This window comes from Eublepharis macularius, chromosome 14 (genome assembly GCF_028583425.1).
Source record: "Eublepharis macularius isolate TG4126 chromosome 14, MPM_Emac_v1.0, whole genome shotgun sequence".
Taxonomy (NCBI): Eukaryota; Metazoa; Chordata; class Lepidosauria; order Squamata; family Eublepharidae; genus Eublepharis; species Eublepharis macularius.
Window position 1 is genome coordinate 41,271,593 of NC_072803.1, and position 17,279 is coordinate 41,288,871.

The 17,279-nt window shown below is 44.0% G+C and overlaps 1 protein-coding gene across 1 annotated transcript in view; it reads right to left on the reverse strand.

Moving 5' to 3' along the window:
* The window catches only part of CRB2 (crumbs cell polarity complex component 2), a 49,089-nt gene that overhangs the window by 13,114 nt on the left and 18,696 nt on the right, over window positions 1-17,279 (reverse strand). Inside the window, exons 3-6 of the mRNA XM_054997253.1 lie at window positions 13,356-13,551; window positions 12,760-12,899; window positions 11,741-11,923; window positions 11,424-11,537 (exon numbers count right to left, since the gene is read on the reverse strand). Coding sequence (XP_054853228.1) covers window positions 11,424-11,537; window positions 11,741-11,923; window positions 12,760-12,899; window positions 13,356-13,551 — 633 coding nt within the window. The remainder of the gene's footprint in view (window positions 1-11,423; window positions 11,538-11,740; window positions 11,924-12,759; window positions 12,900-13,355; window positions 13,552-17,279) is intronic.

Genomic DNA, 17,279 nt, shown 5'->3' on the forward strand with positions numbered 1-17,279 from the left:
GGATTTCACGTTACACAGAAATGGAAGAAGCTAGCTAGGTCTGTGAGTTTGTGTGTGTGTGTGTGGGGGGGGATTATGCAAGGGGACTCTGTGGCAACTGCTCAATTTCTGCACTGAATAGTTCCAGCAAAAACTCTAGGTCACTTCATGTTCTAGATGCCTAGGTGGGGGGAGGGAGTCTTTATAGCAAATGACTATGCAAAAGCAGACAGTTCCATGAACAGTCACAGGCAAACCTCTATTCCGGAAATAACAAAAAATTGCTTAAGGCCACTGCAGCCAGCAAGACTGATATAGGCTGGTACATGCCAAGATATTACCTTCACTCCTTCCTGTGGGAGGCATGGAGTGTTCAAAAGCCTGGGGAAGAAAAGGAGGCAGGGAAGAAGTAATCTTGTTTGGAACAGCCCATTAACAGCGGAGTACAGTAACTGTTGTGTAGAAATGCTGCCTTTTCCAAAAAGGTATCCACCTTTCCTAGTGTTTGTGGAAGCACCTACAGATCCCACAGCTAAAGGATAACTTATGTAATTTATAAGCTCATGAACCTCTTCTGTCTGAGAAGCAAATTGCCAGATGCCTGAATTATAGCAGGCATGCAGTTAACATTCTCAAAACCTGGCACTTACCAGAGAGAATCTACTTTGGAAGAAGATACAGTTAGAATACTACTCATGGATAATCAATAAGTGCTCATGCCATATTAAGTGTTCATATTAATCACCCCAAACCCAGCCACCCTTGTGCTGTAAACTGAAGGTACCTGTCAGCATTTAGCTAGATTTGTTCAGGTGGAATCTTGGTAAATCTGTTGGCACTTCTGGAATTTTGAGAAATGGGAGTGGACACCACCACAAAATGGTTGCCAGGTTGAAACGAATCACAAATTGTTGAGCAATTGCAAATCTTCCTATGAGAAAGGCAGTTGTTTATGAACAGATGCTTCCTCCAGTCACAAAAATGATGCCTCCTGTTCTACTGCAGTTCAGGAAAGCCAGGACTGGCTATTTTTTTTTTAAATAATAACATTCAATTTATATACTGCCCTTCAGGACAACTTAATGCCCACTCAGAGCGGTTTAAAAAGTATGCCATTATTATCCCCACAACAACACCCTGTGAGGTTGGTGGGGCTGAGAGAGCTCCAGAGAACTGTGACTAGCCCAAGGTCGCCCAGCTGGCTTCAAGTGGAGGAGTGGGGAATCAAGCCCAGCTCTCCAGATTAGAGTCCCGTGCTCTTAACCACTACACCAAACTGGCTCTTCTTTAGGGAAGAAATGTTTTGAGGAAGAAGAAAATGGACACCAGCAAACCTAAGTACCAGGCTATCATGAGCACCACATTGGGAATTACTATTCCAGTGTGTCTGACTCTGTTCTGAGAGCTTCAGTAGTTAACTTCTCTTAGAAAGAGGACTGTGTGTATCCAGGGTGGGTGTCTGTGTGGATCTCCCTCTCTTGGGTGATTATATTTGTAAGCAGTAAAACAAACCCTAATATATATGTCCCAATTCTTTAAATCATAGGTAAGATGGATAAGCAGTCACAGCCAGACAGAGATTAGCAAGCACTTTGCTTGTAAACAAGTACCTGGTCCTCTCATTAAAGAAATAAAATCTGCAGCTGGCCCACTCAACCAAAGCCCCTTTAGCCCCCTTGGATGCACCTCCTAACAGTGCCTTCATTTCCAATGACCTGTCCAGAGCACAGCTGAATTAGAATTCCCACAGTCAGCAGCAAGATGTAAACTAGAAAAACTAGCAACAACATACGGTTTGCATCACCACGGCAACTTCCTTGGTGACAGGCTGCAAACCCCTCCCTCTTGTATCCTTTTCTTTTGACAGGCTCCAGGAGATGCGGCACACAAGTCTCAGGAGTAAAGGAGAGAAACTCCAGCTCCTTTGGGTCATAGCAGTTTTACTAGTTTCAACAGTAACCACTCACTAGGAAAGAAGAGCGTTTTTCTGGAGCTGGTAGAAGAAGCATTACATGAAGACAAACATGCACTTGAGCATAAAGCCAGAGCTCTAGCTCTGAAACAACACTGTGCTCCAGGCACAGCCAGCACAGACACACCCACCACAGAATTAGAGCAAAACTTCCATTACACAAAAATGGCCATTGAGCCTTAAGAAAGCTGACCCAGCTAGACTTATCCCCTCTGCAAGAAATTCTTCTCCTAATAACTCCTCCTCTCCATTCATCCAGCTCCAAGGAATCCCCAGACACATTCAGGTAGTCAGGGTATGATTCCTTGCCTCTGCAGCATGTGTCATTACCTGCTAGAAGATACATTCCACCCATAAGGATGCTGACGAGCATGCAGTTCATAGCTGTTCCCCTGCAGGCATTGGTGATGATGACAGGACAAAAAGAGGGGGTTGGTGCACAGCTAGAATGGAGTGGCAGAATGTGTGTGTGTGAGTGTATGCTGCATGTCTGGGTGCCAGGCAGGCAAAAGGGGATTGGAGATAAAGCCAGCCAATATAAAGCAAGCTTTGCTGTAGCAAGATCTAATCCATCTCAGCTCTAAACCTCCCCAGCTGGCTCCTATCACTGCTGACAAGAAGAATGTTTGTCTACTACCTCTGGGAAGGGGGGAGGAGAATGGGGGGGTGTAGGAGCTGTCCATCATTCCTGTATCCCCTCCTCTCTCCAGGGCAGCCTTTGTCCTTATTTCCACCAACAGGAGGGATGAAAAAAATCATCCTCTTGCTGGAGAAAGAAATGCAGAGGGAGCCTGGGGGGTGGGGTGGCACATTTGGTGTAGGGGCAACATACAAGGCTTCAGCATTCTTGATGCTGGTTGCCTGGGGAAAGTGATCATTTGTTGATGTCTGCATGAAAAGAATGATTGACGAAGATGTCCACAACTGCTTTGCCATGTCATCAGCTACAAAGAGGGGCTGTTTGATTCATGTGCCAAGTGGACTGGGCCACCCAGAACACATGTGCATACTACTCAGTTCACTTTTTTCCATACCACCTCCAGCCTGTGAGTAACAACAAACTAGAGCAGAGAGACGTTTATTGCATATGGATAAAGATCATTACAATAAAAAGAATACGCATCAAAGGAACATAAAATTCAGGAATTAACAGAGATTTCTGTTAAAACAATTAAAGTGAGATTAAAATACTATAGAACACCCTAGCTCAAAGACATAAAACCATAAAATGGACTATAATGGATAAGGTCTCAAATGCAGCTCTGGTCCAAATTTTCACGGCAGCCATAGTATATAATGATATCCAGTAACTTATCTACAGAGGTACAGATCTACATCACCTGGGGGAAAGAAACTTTCTTCACTACTGGACACAAATTGAGACTGATTAAAATGGCTGTGAGGATGTAGGGAGTAACAACAAACTTAATGTAAACATGAGAGTTCCTCTCTTCCACACACTTCAGGGCTAGCAGTGTTCTTGCTTAAGTTCTTGTGTGCTGTTTGGGATACGGATATTACAAGTGAGGAAAAGGGACCAGAAGCAGCCTTTTGGACCATGTGGTAGAAAGATTCACAATGGACCGAGGAAAGCTGTTTGTGCTCCTACTGAAGGGATTAAGATACTTGTTCAGACCAAATCCTTACATCTCTTTTTTTAAAAAAAAAAAGCAACATCCTGGCCACAGTGAAGACAAGCTTGTAAATCTGACCTTTAAATGTTTCGTTGCCAAAAAGACCTGCTGTAGTCAATTTCAAAACAATCTCTTGCAAGGGGAAAATGACCAAGAAAATGCTGCAGTATACTTCATACATCTACTCATATGAAACCAGAAGGGTGGCTACCTTTGGTTTTCGGCACCGTCCCTTCCTTCCTGTCATTCTCCCCTGCAGTGATGTCCTAGGAGATATTCATTAACTGAAACCTGCCTCTGCAGGTATCTGTTCATCATTTGCCTAAAGAAAAATTTGAAGCATCTTTAAAGCACATTTAGTCCCATACAAGGATCCTAAAGCTAACCATATGCAAAACAGCTAATCTACCTATGACATCCCACAGGTCAGCCAAAGCAATCCAGACCATGTCATACCACACGCAGAGTCAGCATCCAATGATTCGAACATGTGAGCCAAGCCATATGGTGCAGGGGAAGGAATTACACAAATAAATTTGTTACCATTGGAGAAAGCAAGTACACTGCAGACTAGGTTTACAAGGTACATGGCTTTTGGTGCAGCTGGAGTTGCCAACTCTTGGTTACAAAATGCCTGGAGATTTTGGGGTGGAGCCTCTGGAAGGCAAGGTTTGGGGAGAGAAGGGACCTCAGAGGGGTATAATGCTATAGACTCCATCTTCCAAAGCAGCCATTTTCCTCAGGGGAACTGATATCAGTCTCTAATCTGGAAGATCTGATATATAATTCTGGGAGATCTCCCCACCCCCACTTGGAGGTTGGCAACCTTGGTGCAGCCTTCCTTCCAATGTCTGTACTGGCATGTTTTCACTAGGGAGTTTCCCAGTTACTGTCAGATACTGCTGCCAAACATGGCAGAAATCTGCTGCCTCGGACAGGTAGAGCTTACCCAACAAAAGGCAAACAACGGAGACTTCTGCTGACTCAGGCTCCTCCCCCGAATTCCTGAGAGCACAGAGGGCTCCAAAGAGGAAGGATCCTGGCCAGATCACAGTAGTAGGTTGTTTTCATCACAGGGGATCCCTAACCCAGCTCAAAGCAGACTGTAACTGCCGCTGAAATGCAGAACAGGAATGTTATGGGAAGCTAAGTTGCTGTGTGATCCTAATGTGAAGTAATAAGCTGTTTACACAGCAGGACCAGACTGGGATTAATTGACAAAGCAGGAGAGATTAATTGCTATTATTTCCCTGTCAGCTTCACTCCTCCACAAACTCTCATGCTTCTTACCAAGCTCACAGAGAGGCAAAATGCAACTCCACCACCTGCTTAACTGGGTCTTGAACTAGGGTTGCCAGCTCCTGGTTGGAAAGTTCCTGAAGATTTGGAGATAGAACCTGGAAAGGGTGGGGTTTGGGAAGGGGAGGGACTTCAGCTGGCTGTAATACCATAGAGTCCACCTTTCAAGGAAGCCATTTTCTCCATGGGAACTGATCTCCGTCACCTGGAAATCAGTTGAAATTCCAGGAGATCTCCATCCACCACCTGGAAACTGGCAACCCTATCTTGAACTAAAGGCTTCCTGTGGGCCTACACAGGGGCCGATTCCAGATGACTAACCTTAAGTCGCTTCATGCCGCCCTCTTCCGGATCGCGACGGGGAAAATGCGAAATATCGCGTTTCCTCGCGCGAGTTTTGCGCGACGACGCGCAAAACTCGCGCGAGGAAACGCGATATTTCGCATTTTCCCCGTCGCGATCCGGAAGAGGGCGGCATGAAGCGACTTAAGGTTAGTCATCTGGAATCGGCCATGGATTTCAAGAAGGCCAACAAGAACAGTCACTAGGTTCTCCCGGCGTAACCAAAAGCATAACCATATCAAAAAAGCGCTTTAATCAAAACATTGTGGAGAAACATGCACCACTGTTTCACTGCTGAATTCCTGAAGCAACAAAACCACAATAGGAAAGGATACGATCCCACTCATGGCACAAATGAAGTGATTGTTCAGGACTCACTTTTTGATCTTCTTATGTAAGACCTCTATTGTTTATTTTGTGCCCTCAGCTCAGCTGCGACGTGACCTTTCAATTATAGGGCCTCTTTTTTGTACATGGAACCTGGGGCCCTAAAGCCTTTTACACTAATTTAATATTAAAAAACACCATCAAGTTTCTAGTTTTTGATGACTGCAAATCCCTGGGGGTAAGCTCAACACCGCAGAGGGACGGGGCACTGAAGACATGAAGCTTTACAAGCCCTGCACCACCATTTCCTAAGGGTATCATTTTCTTTCAGGGAGCACAACTTTTACTAAAAACCCTACAGAATGATGACTTCTGTCTTCTGTAAGTTTTTGTCCAATAAAACGCATTACTGGTTTTGTATTTTTTGGCTCTGCTGTAAATTCAATCTTATCTTTACCTTTCATAGATTTCTTTTTCTATTAACTGTTGTTATTGAAAATGTTTTTAATAATATACAAGTTTGTAAGTGGCACCAAACACACAAAAAAGCATCCCTTCTTAATATCTACCTATTCAAGCAAAGGGAGGTATTCTTTGATAACATTTCCAAACTGAACAGTGCTTGAGCATCTAAGAGACCACCTCCTCCATCCATCACAAACTGTTTAAGGTGTAACGAGAATGTCTACCAGATGGGTCTGTGTGGGATGAGCTCCTCTCTCTTCCCTCCTCTCTCCAGTTGAGTCTACATGTGATTTTTTTTCTGGGGTGTCTATATAAATATGACCCACAAACAGGTCCTGTACCAAGGAATGCTACCTATGTGATAGTTTCAGGAGGAGGTATTTGTTTATACCACTATGTGCATTGTGTGAGATAGAACACATGCTCCTTTTGCTACAAGTAATAGGATGGTCTTCTGGGGGGGAAATCCATGTCTCAATGCTTATAAAAATATGAAGCCTACTTGGACAGTCTGTTCCCCTGCTATCAACGTATCTGCACACAAGCAGTTTTCCTCCCATATGGTGATTCTCTCTTATATTAAGAGATAGGTATGAACAAATCCAGAACATGATTTCTAAGAAGAGAGATACTAAGGTTTGAAGCTTGCCTAGAAGCCACGACCCCTGCATTGAAGACTCCCCTTCTTGGGGAAGGCAGTGATTATTCAGGGGAGTGATAATTTGCACATGATCAGAGGTATTTTCTTCTTTTTTACTGCTCTGTATATTCCAGGCCTGAGCTCTCAATATGACCTTACTTCAGAGAGTGGGGCAGAATTACTGGTATCCTTTCAAAACTTTTTTTAACAAAAGACCTCAGACCTTTACATTTGTATTCCCTCCACAAGATGGCAGCCTAACAATGCTTTAGAGAATAATTTTCTGCCACCAGCATGGACGGAACTGCAGAACTAACTGGATTCCAAACATGAATGGCATAAGATAAGAAAGAAACTAAAAGCAATCTACAGGACAGAGAGAGATGAAAGCTCCTGACAATTAAGGCGAAAAAGCCTTAGCTTGGTGTCAGAGAACCAGGCAGAACTATAGCTACTCACTGGACCCAACCAGTACATATCAGCCAAAGCATAGCAGATGTGTCTCTCCTATGCTTTGAGTACTTGTGGCTGTGGCTCAGAGGTAGAGTATCCGCTTTGCCTGCATAAGTTCCAAGTTTGGACTCATATTTTTCCAGGTGATAAGAAAGACTTCCATATGAGTCTCCGGAAAGATGCTGCCAGTCAGAGTAAACAATACTGTCCTTGATAGACCAACGGCCTGAACCAGTATAAAAGAGCTTCATGTGTTATTTGCCCTCCTCCCCATTCTTGGTATTGTGTGTATTTAACTGAACTACTTTTATACTGTTTTAAATGCTGATTTAAATTGTTTAAAATGTTGTTATAATTTTTTTAATTGTTTTAATGTTTGCCACCTTGGGGACCCTATTGGGGTAGAAAGGTGGCATATGCATTTTAAAAATAAATTAACAAAAATAAATGTGTTCAGCTATAGAATGATAGTAGCATAGTACTTAGTAGATCATAGTATAATATATTTTAACTACATCTTACATTGGCACTCCAGTATTTACCCTGTGGCGCATGGTAGAGACAATGGTGCCTTTGCATTTGGAATGAGGATCACAGGATGTCTTGTAAGCCTTTGTACCCTTCTGTATCTTGAATCTGCCTCAGACTGAATCAAACCATTGGTCCAGTGAGGTTAGTATTGTCTCCACAGGCTGGCAGCAGTTGGATCTCAGTTAGAGGGCTTTCATATTTTATTATTTATTTACTTATTATATTAGATTTTTAGTCCGCCCTCTCCACCAAGCAGGCTCAGGGCGGAGTACAACATTTCAATTTACATAAATAACAGTTAAAAACAGATAAAACGTTACACAAATAACATTAAAATAACTTTATACAATACCACTTCTCTTCAGACGACGATGATAAAATACTGCTTTTCAAGCCCTGGCTCATTATGTAGGGTGGTGGACAGATCTTTAGAGTGGCCAGTGAGGGCCCAACCTAGCCTCCACCATATGCCTGGCAGAACATCTCTGTCTTGCAGGCCCAGCGGAAATCCTGCCGGGCCTTGGTTTCCTCAGACAGAGAGTTCCACCAGGTCGGTGCCAGGACCGAAAAGGCCCTGGCTCTGGTCAAGGCCAGGTGGACCTCCCTTGGGTCAGGGACTACCAACAGTTGTTTATTTGTTGAACGAAGCATCCTCTGGGGTACATATAGGGAGAGGCGGTCCTGCAGATATGCTGGGCCCAGTCCGCATAGGGCTTTATAGGTCAATACCAAAACCTTGAACCAGACCCAGTACTCAACTGGTAACTAGTGCAGCTGGTGTAGTATAGGTGTTATATGTTCCCTAATCGGGACCCTTGCATTACTCGTGCAGCTGCATTTTGGACCAGCTGTAGCCTCCAGATCAGGCCCAGGGGAAGCCCTGCGTAGACTGAGTTGCAGTAGTCTAATCTAGAGGTGACCATTGCTTGGATCACTGCAGTTAAGTCATGAGTTGATAGGTAGGGGACAAGCTGCCGGGCCTGTCTTAGATAGGAAAATGAAGACCAGGCAACCACTGCGACCTGAGCCTCCATAGTCAGGAAGGCATCCAGGATCACCCCCAGGCTCCTAACTCTCAAAACTGGTGCAAGTTGCACTCCATCAACAGTGGGGAGCCAGAGTCCTGTGCCCATGGCCCCCAGACCCACATGCAGGACCTCCATCTTTGTGGGATTTAATTTCAACCGACTCTGCTTCAACCACCCAGTCACAGCTTTGAAGGCACGCTCCAAGACATCTGGGGCAGAGTCGGGCCGGCTGTCCATCATCAGATATAGTTGGGTGTCAGCATATTGATGACACCCAAGTCCAAAACTCCACACCAGCTGGGTGAGGGGGCACATATAAACATTAAACAGTAATGGGGAGAGTATTGCCTGAGGGACACCGTACACCAATGGGTGGCGGGATGACAATATGGTATCACCTCCTATCTGATCCTTTTGACTGGAAGTACCAGGAACAGAGCCTGGAATGCTCTGTATGCCTAGCAAATGCCCTACCACTGAGCTGCAGCCTCTCCACAAGCACAGCCAAGCATAAAGACCACTAACACCACCATGATCTAAGTATGGTTCCTATGAATTTGTTCCATGTGTGCTAGATAGTCTCTGTTGCGTTTATCTTGTGCAAAGAGAAGTTTTAGAGGGAGAGGAACTGCACTCCAGGGCATAGACAATATAACACACATGCAACTGTTTCATAGGACCCAAGACTGTTGTGCAAAAATAACAGACTTGTGGCACTTAAAAGACTAATTGTGGCATAGACTTTGGTGAACCAGAAAGCATATGCCACAGAAAGTGTGTTAATCTTTAAGGTGCCACAAAATTCTTCCTTATTTTGGCTGCAGTAGCTATACCCTAATTGTACAAAAAATCTTAATGCTGAATCTCAAACACATTTTCCATATTCTGAATCTGGATTCTAAAACATGCTCAGGATTTTATTTTCACATCCAGTTGGAAAGTTAAAACAAAATGGGCATCCTCTCCAAAATATTCAACTCTATAATTATTATACCACAATAGGTACCCTGCCAAGTTTGGCAAGGATCTAATTTAAAAACTGATAAATCACCGGGCCCAGATGGCATACATCCAAGAGTTCTGAAAGAACTCAAGTGTGAACTTGTAGATCTCCTCACAAAAATATGTAATCTGTCATTAAACTCTGCATCTGTTCCTGAGGACTGGAAGGTAGCTAATGTTGTCCCCATCTTTAAAAAAGGTTCCAGGGGAGATCCGGGAAATTACAGGCCAGTCAGCCTGACGTCAATACCGGGTAAGTTGGTGGAAACTATTATCAAAAATAAAATTAGTGGGCACATTGATGACCAAAAGCTGATGAGGAAAACTCAGCATGGGTTCTGTAAGGGAAGATCTTGTCTCACCAATCTGTTAGAGTTCTTTGAGGGAGTGAACAAACAAGTGGACAAGGGAGACCCGATAGATATTGTTTATCTTGACTTCCAGAAAGCTTTTGACAAAGTTCCTCATCAAAGGCTCCTAAGTAAGCTCAGTAGCTATGGGATAAAGGGCCAAGTCCTCTTGTGGATCGAAAACTGGCTAATTAATAGGAAACAGAGAGTGAGCATAAACGGGCACTTCTCACAGTGGAGGGTGGTGAGCAGTGGGGTGCCACAGGGGTCGGTATTGGGTCCAATGCTTTTTAACTTGTTTATTAATGATTTGGAATTGGGATTAAGCAGTGAAGTGGCTAAATTTGCAGATGACACGAAATTGTTCAGGGTGGTGAAAGCCAGAGAGGATTGTGAGGCACTCCAAAGGGATCTGTCGAGGCTAGAAGAGTGGGCATCCATGTGGCAAATGAGGTTCAATGTAGCCAAGTGCAAAGTAATGCACATTGGAACCAAAAATCCAAAATATAAATACAAGTTGATGGGGTCTGAACTGGCGGAGACTGACCAAGAGAGAGATCTTGGAGTCATGATAGATAACTCACTAAAAACGTCAGCACAGTGTGCGACTGCCATAAAAAAAGCTAATGCTATGCTAGGGGTTATTAGGAAAGGGATTGAAAACAAATCAGCCGGTATCATAATGCCTCTGTATAAATCGATGGTGAGGCCTCATTTGGAGTACTGTGTACAGTTCTGGTCGCCACACCTTAAAAAAGATATCATAGCACTGGAAAAAGTACAGAGAAGGGCAACTAAAATGATTAAAGGGTTGGAACACTTTCCCTATGAGGAAAGATTGAGGCGCTTGGGGCTCTTTAGCCTGGAGAAAAGACGACTGAGGGGAGACATGATAGAGGTTTACAAGATAATGCACGGGTTAGAGAAGGTCGAGAAAGATGTGTTTTTCTCCCTTTCTCACAATACAAGAACTCGTGGGCACTCTATGAAATTATTGAGCAGTCGGGTTAGAACAGATAGAAGAAAATACTACTTTACACAAAGGGTGATAAACACATGGAATTCGTTGCCACAGGAGGTGGTGGCAGCTACAAGCATTGCCAGCTTCAAGAGGGGACTGGACAAATATATGGAGCAGAGGTCCATCAGTGGCTATTAGCCACAGGAGATAGATGGTATTCTCTTTGTGGGGAGGTGGTGCTCTGTTGTCTTGGTGCTGGAAGGAAGGCAGTGGGAGGGCTTCTGGTGTCCTGGCCTCACTGACAGTCCTTTAGATGGCACTGGATTTCTAGCCACTGTGTGTGACAGAATGTTGGACTGGATGGGCCACTGGCCTGATCCAACATGGCTTTGCTTATGTTCTTAGTCTGTTGTTATCTGGCATAATGTTTTCTCCCTTACCTGAGTACCCTGGCATGCAGATACACCAATAGCTGTTCACCAGATCCACACAGCGCCCTCCATTCTGGCACGGTTCAGATTCACATTCATCAATGTCAACCGAGCAGGTATCTCCTTTGGAAGAGCCAAAAACAGATTTAAAAATTGAAACGCACTTATTTCTTGCCCCATGAGTCAGTTCCTGAATTTTGATGGTTTGATCAATCATGGCACACATGTAGGCCTGTTTCACTTCACTTACAAAAACCCTTTTTTCTTCCATCTTCTGGACTACTGAGAGAGAAACAATACTATCTCCCTGGCACCACGGCACTCACCATCAAAGCCTGGCTGGCACTTGCAGATGAACCCAGCAGCTTCTTGGTAGCTGAACTGAGATGGAAAATCTACATACTCCCCGTAGTAGCTATGGTTGGATCGTTCATAGCACTGGCCACCATTGAAGCAGGGCTCTGTGGCACACTCGTCCACGTCTTCTTCACAGTGTTCCCCCACATAGCCTGGTGACAGAATGCAGGGGTTATTTGGGCAAGGGAGGCCCTAGACAGAGTTGGAATGTGCATCATTTATCATGACGCAGTGGGTTAGATGAGAACAGCAAAAATCTTAATACAAGTCAAGAGATGTGAGCCTCTCTGGTATCAGAAAGGTTATATAACTGGTCAAAGGACAGGCTACCAAGCTGAATGTGGTTCAGCTTCTTGCTAACACACTACTTGCCAACTAGGACAAAGCACATCAGCAAAATCCTATGCTTCTACTCTGCCTCCTCCAGCTTTCCCATAGCTGGTTGAAGCAGACTCTCCCCACTTGATACACCGCCTCTCTCAGTCCTTTCCACATTGTCTTCTCTGCTGCAGAGTTTGTGTCCTTTTAACATGATTACTGTAAAGCATCTAGCAGTTAAGGTACTTAATGATGATGGTGATAATTAATAATATTAATAAATGGTTTTATATTAATTTATCTGGCACAGCTTCCTCCCAAACATTCTGAACCTGTCGTTTGATAAGCATTCTGAGGATTCTTTCTTTCTGAGCCTTAGTTCCTCCCCCCGGAACTACAATTCCCTGGTTTCTTTGGGGAGAGGGAATGACTGTAATAACTCTCCTGTGTAGATTTGCCCTAGGAGGCTTCATGGGACAGACTGCACAGACTGGGACTTGGCTTAGTGGCCAAGCATCTGCTTTGCATGCACGAAGTCCTCTATTCACTTCCTAGTATCTTCAGCAAAAGAAACTCTGGTAGCAGATAGCTGAGAAAAGCCTTTCTCTGCCTGAGACTCTGGAAAGCTACTGACAGTACTGAGTTAGACAGACAATGTGACTTCACCCACCTGGCCAGCAAGCACAGCTATAGCGTCCAATTCCTTCAAGACAGGTTGCACCATTCTGGCATGGTTGGGAGGCACATTCCAAAATATCCAGCTCACAATGCTGCCCTTCAAAGCCAGTGTTGTGACAATCACATTTGTAGCTAGAAGAAAGAGCAGGACAGAGCTACCATTGATTGTTAGATAGGCCAGTGCGTCTCTCACCCCTGCTTCTTCCTCACTGAGTCATTTTCAGATTATCATTTGCCTGGTTATTTCACTTTTCGATTTCTTTTGGATTATTAATTGTATTCTACCCCACTTTTTAATCAAAAATAACTGAATCTCAAAGTGGCTTATAGCTATTCAAAACTTACACAAATATCAATTAAGCTATCATTTTAGTGAGGTCTTAGCAGCCACAATGGAAGGATGTCTGGCTGCTGCATCTTCTCCCTCTGGGCTTTCGGACTGCAGTTGGATTGCTGGTAGTTGCTACTACAGAGTTAGTGGGCTAGTTATTTTAAATAATTTCTCACCTATGGTCTATCTGAAAAAAGTCATTTTTTGTGTGTTACATGAATGGTTCAGGCAGACATCTGTCCAGCATCCTCACTTACCTGTTAACCAGGTCATGGCATATGCCACCATTGAGACAAGGCTGACTCTGGCACTCATCGATATCCACCTCACATTGGACCCCCTCATAGCCTGGCATACAAGAGCAGGTGAATAGCCCAATGTGGTCACTGCAGGTGCCACCGTTCCAGCAAGGGTCTGATGCACATTCATCAATCTCTACATCACAGTTCACACCTGGGGGGGGAGATTATGATTCATTAATATTCAAATATTCATTAATATTCAAATTTACACAGCAGTTTCAATCTGTAAAGTGCTTTCCAGACTTCACATTGTTCGTTCTCACAACCATCCTGTGAGGTAGCTCATCATTTTTCAGACAGAAAACTGAGGCTGAGTGTATGTGACATGCCCAAGGTCCATGACAAATGTAGGCCTCAAATACACACCAGGTTTCCGAGATCCAGATCCAAAAGCCCTTTTACTCGACCAGACTGCCTCAGCATTATACCATCACCCCCATGTTCACAGATGAGAAATGAAGGCTGAGAGACCTGACATGTCCAAGCTGTGGCAATCAGGGAGGCCAAAGTGTCATCTCAACATGGCTTTTTTTTTTGGTCTGTTGGATGGATCCAGGCAGTGCATTATCTGATCTCCTCATGCTGAAGGGTCCAGCATTGATTCAGCTACCAGAAAGTCCTACTGTGGGATCAGTGGGAGCTGTGCAGCTTGCAGGTGATGGTTACCCAGAGGAAGGAAGGAGACCACATCTTTTCCAGGGATAGCAATCCATTAAATGCAACTGCCAGATTTCCCAAAGAAACCACGATGCAGTGAAAGTGAATAGGGTGTTGCAGAACTAAGCAGTCAGGATGCTAGTTATTGCTACTGTCCATAACAGCAGTTTTCCTATAAAACTCAGGGCAGGCTGCCTCAGCCTCACTCCCTGCAGTTTGTAGCAAAGGCTACGAAATATTGTTTGGCAGAAAGCAGAACCCAGTGCAGTTTTCCTTGCTGCTCCCTCATTTCATGAACTACTTTGTCTTATCATCCTTCCAAAGTATTAATCTTTGGACTATTACCTGACAATCTATCAGGCAGCACAATCCTGAGGCCTGCAGCAAATATGCACCCTAAGGACTTTGGCAAGAGTGGCTGAGCACCAGTGGCTGAGCCCAGCAAGGAGTAGCACGGCTGCTGCTGAAAATGCCTGCCCTGCCATTACCCTGTCAACCCTGCCAGCATTCTCCAGTGGCTGCACTGCTCCCATGACAAGTGCAGGAGTGGCAAGCAATGGCACAGCCAATGCGTGAGCCACAATCCTTGTGGCCCACTGACACCTCCATTGCCCCCCCACCACCAGAGAGCAGGCAGCCGGGGACCACCACCTCTGCAATCACAGCACCCATATCAGGGCACTGGGCCAAGGGTGGCTTTCCAGTCAAATAGGATGTGGGGTCTCCCCGCTTGGAGGTGAAGCTTGCAGTGCGGAGGGCCTGTAGCAACCACCCTGCTGGAAGGGAGGGCCCACTGTACTTATGTTTTTAGTATTTTAAATCTTATTTATATATGTTTATACTTTAAATGCTCATTGAGCATTTTATTGTACCCTGCTCTGAGCCTGTTCACGGGGAGGGTGGGCTAAAAATCAAATTAATAAATAAATTAAATAAACTGTTGCCAGCTGCCAATGCCGCTCCCCTGCCCTGCAAAGAGCAAGTGCACAGGGCAGAAAGACCCCCAGGATTGGGCTTGCCACACCCCAGCAGACGTACCTGCCTTGAAAGGAGCCCTGCTCCATTGGAGGGAGGCACACAGAAGGTGCCCTGACATGTCAAAGTGGCTAGACAAGATCTACAAATATGCATCAATGGCCAAATTAATTTCTTATCTGCATAATAGACCAATAGTTGAATTTTGGGGGAAATGGAAAGATTTCTTTGATTATTTAGGTTAAAATTAATATAAATTCAGGTAATTTGATACAAAGATAAAAATATGAAACACAGGAGAAATTATTAATTAAAAATTGTTGATACCAAAGGTTGAGTATAAGTAGGTAAGGAGAGGGAATGAGAGCTATCATACAATTTAGTTGTGCTGTTATATATTCTGAATGTATCTTTCTATTAGTTTAATCTAATTTTAAATGTAGTGCCTGTATAAGTTTCTATGCACTTTCTATTGTTATATCTTTTCTTTTCAAATAAAATCTTTTAAAAAATTTAATTTTTTAAATAAAAGAATGTCATTTCCCTCTTCTCCAAGAAGCTCTAGTTCATTTATAGATTCTAAGTATGTAAATAATTTTTACTGTCACATATTTTATCTCCAAAATACTCAAATCTATGGTAAAAAGTAACATCAGAACCAGCCAAGATTGCATGCCCCCAAATTCCAAGCAGACAGTAGACACTGCTCCCATGACGTGCCTGTTTTGGCCTTCTTATTTATGAAACTTGAAATAGGTTTGTTGTGTTGTACTATTCAGACAAGGAAAGTATGATGAAATGCATTCTTGAAGGATGTCCATACTATCAACACACACTGCCACCACCTCACATCTTGAGGGAAGAGCTGTGGCTCAAAGGCAGAGCATCTGCTTGGCATGCAGAAGGTGCCAAGTTCAGTCTCAGACAGCTCAGAGGATCAGGGAGCAAGTGATGTGAACGACCCATGGTTGGGATCTTGGAAAGCTGCTGTCAGTCTCAGTAGACAATACTGACTTTGATGGACTAAAGGTCTAATTCAGTATACAGCCGCTTTATCTTTTGGTGGAAGGCATTTTTAATTTAACTGCACAATGGTGTTTGGTTGAGGGAATTTTTAAAAGCATTTTGATGTTCATATCTATTGCTAACATATGTTGTATTTTGATTGTAAAATGTTGTTATTCATCCTGAGGCTTTGGTGGGAGGAAGAGAGAGTGAGAAAAAGTGAAACTGGGAAATCTGCCTGAAAGAATCTCTCTCTTTTCCCACCCCAACTCCCCACCTCTGTTCTCCTTCAGCAAAAATTCCATCGCCTAGCAGGCTTGGCCTCCCACACGACTCAACACAGTGACTAAGAACCAAGGAAGGGGCATCTGATGTTTCAACACCCCCTCGACCCCCACTGGTAATCTTTAGCCAGTTGCCCTGACATTCCTTAGCAGCAATGTAACTGTTTTAAGGGCTGCTGCTCATTTGCAAGGATGAGCAAGGCCAGAGCATTTACGTGCCAGCTAGTACCAGGTGGGGGGTGGGGTCAATACATGCTGAATTCTATCCCGATACCAGTGCTAGAGGAGAACAGAGAAAACTCCCTTGTGTATGCTGCTTCAGTAGATAAGTGATAGATGCAGAGTGAATCAATGCCAACCTAGATGGTCACATGGAGAGATAGGCAGGGAAATTCAGAGCCAGTGGCTACTCCTTGCTAGAGACACCTTCTAGCCCAAGATTATTTACACTCCAGAGCACGTGCAACCTCTGCTTTCTGATGATATCTACCTCCCATATTATCAGCTACTTTACTATCCATTCCATTATCTCATCAGCAATCAGACTGGCCAACAGGCCAATTGGTCAGCAGGTTAGCCCCCTCAAAATCAAACCACCTAATCCCAAAATCTGTTTCCCCCACACTCAAACAGTCCTTGATTAATCACTGCATCTATGATGACATAAAATAAAGGGGAAACTCTTCCCTAATCCTAAAATATGGTGAAATCCATCTATTGAGCCTTTTCGAGAGAAATTTAATCACCCACTCCACAGCACCCAGAATCCTAGATATGGCCAATTTAAAAAGGTGATAAAACCAGCAACAATTATGGATGACATGAAAATTAATGGGGATCATAACCACCAATGTGGTCAGATGGAACAACCAAATAAAAAGTCAACCAAAACCCTGGAGGTGGGGGAATCTTCACCTGGCACCTAGAACTAAGAAGATTCAATGCAAGAAAGATCTCT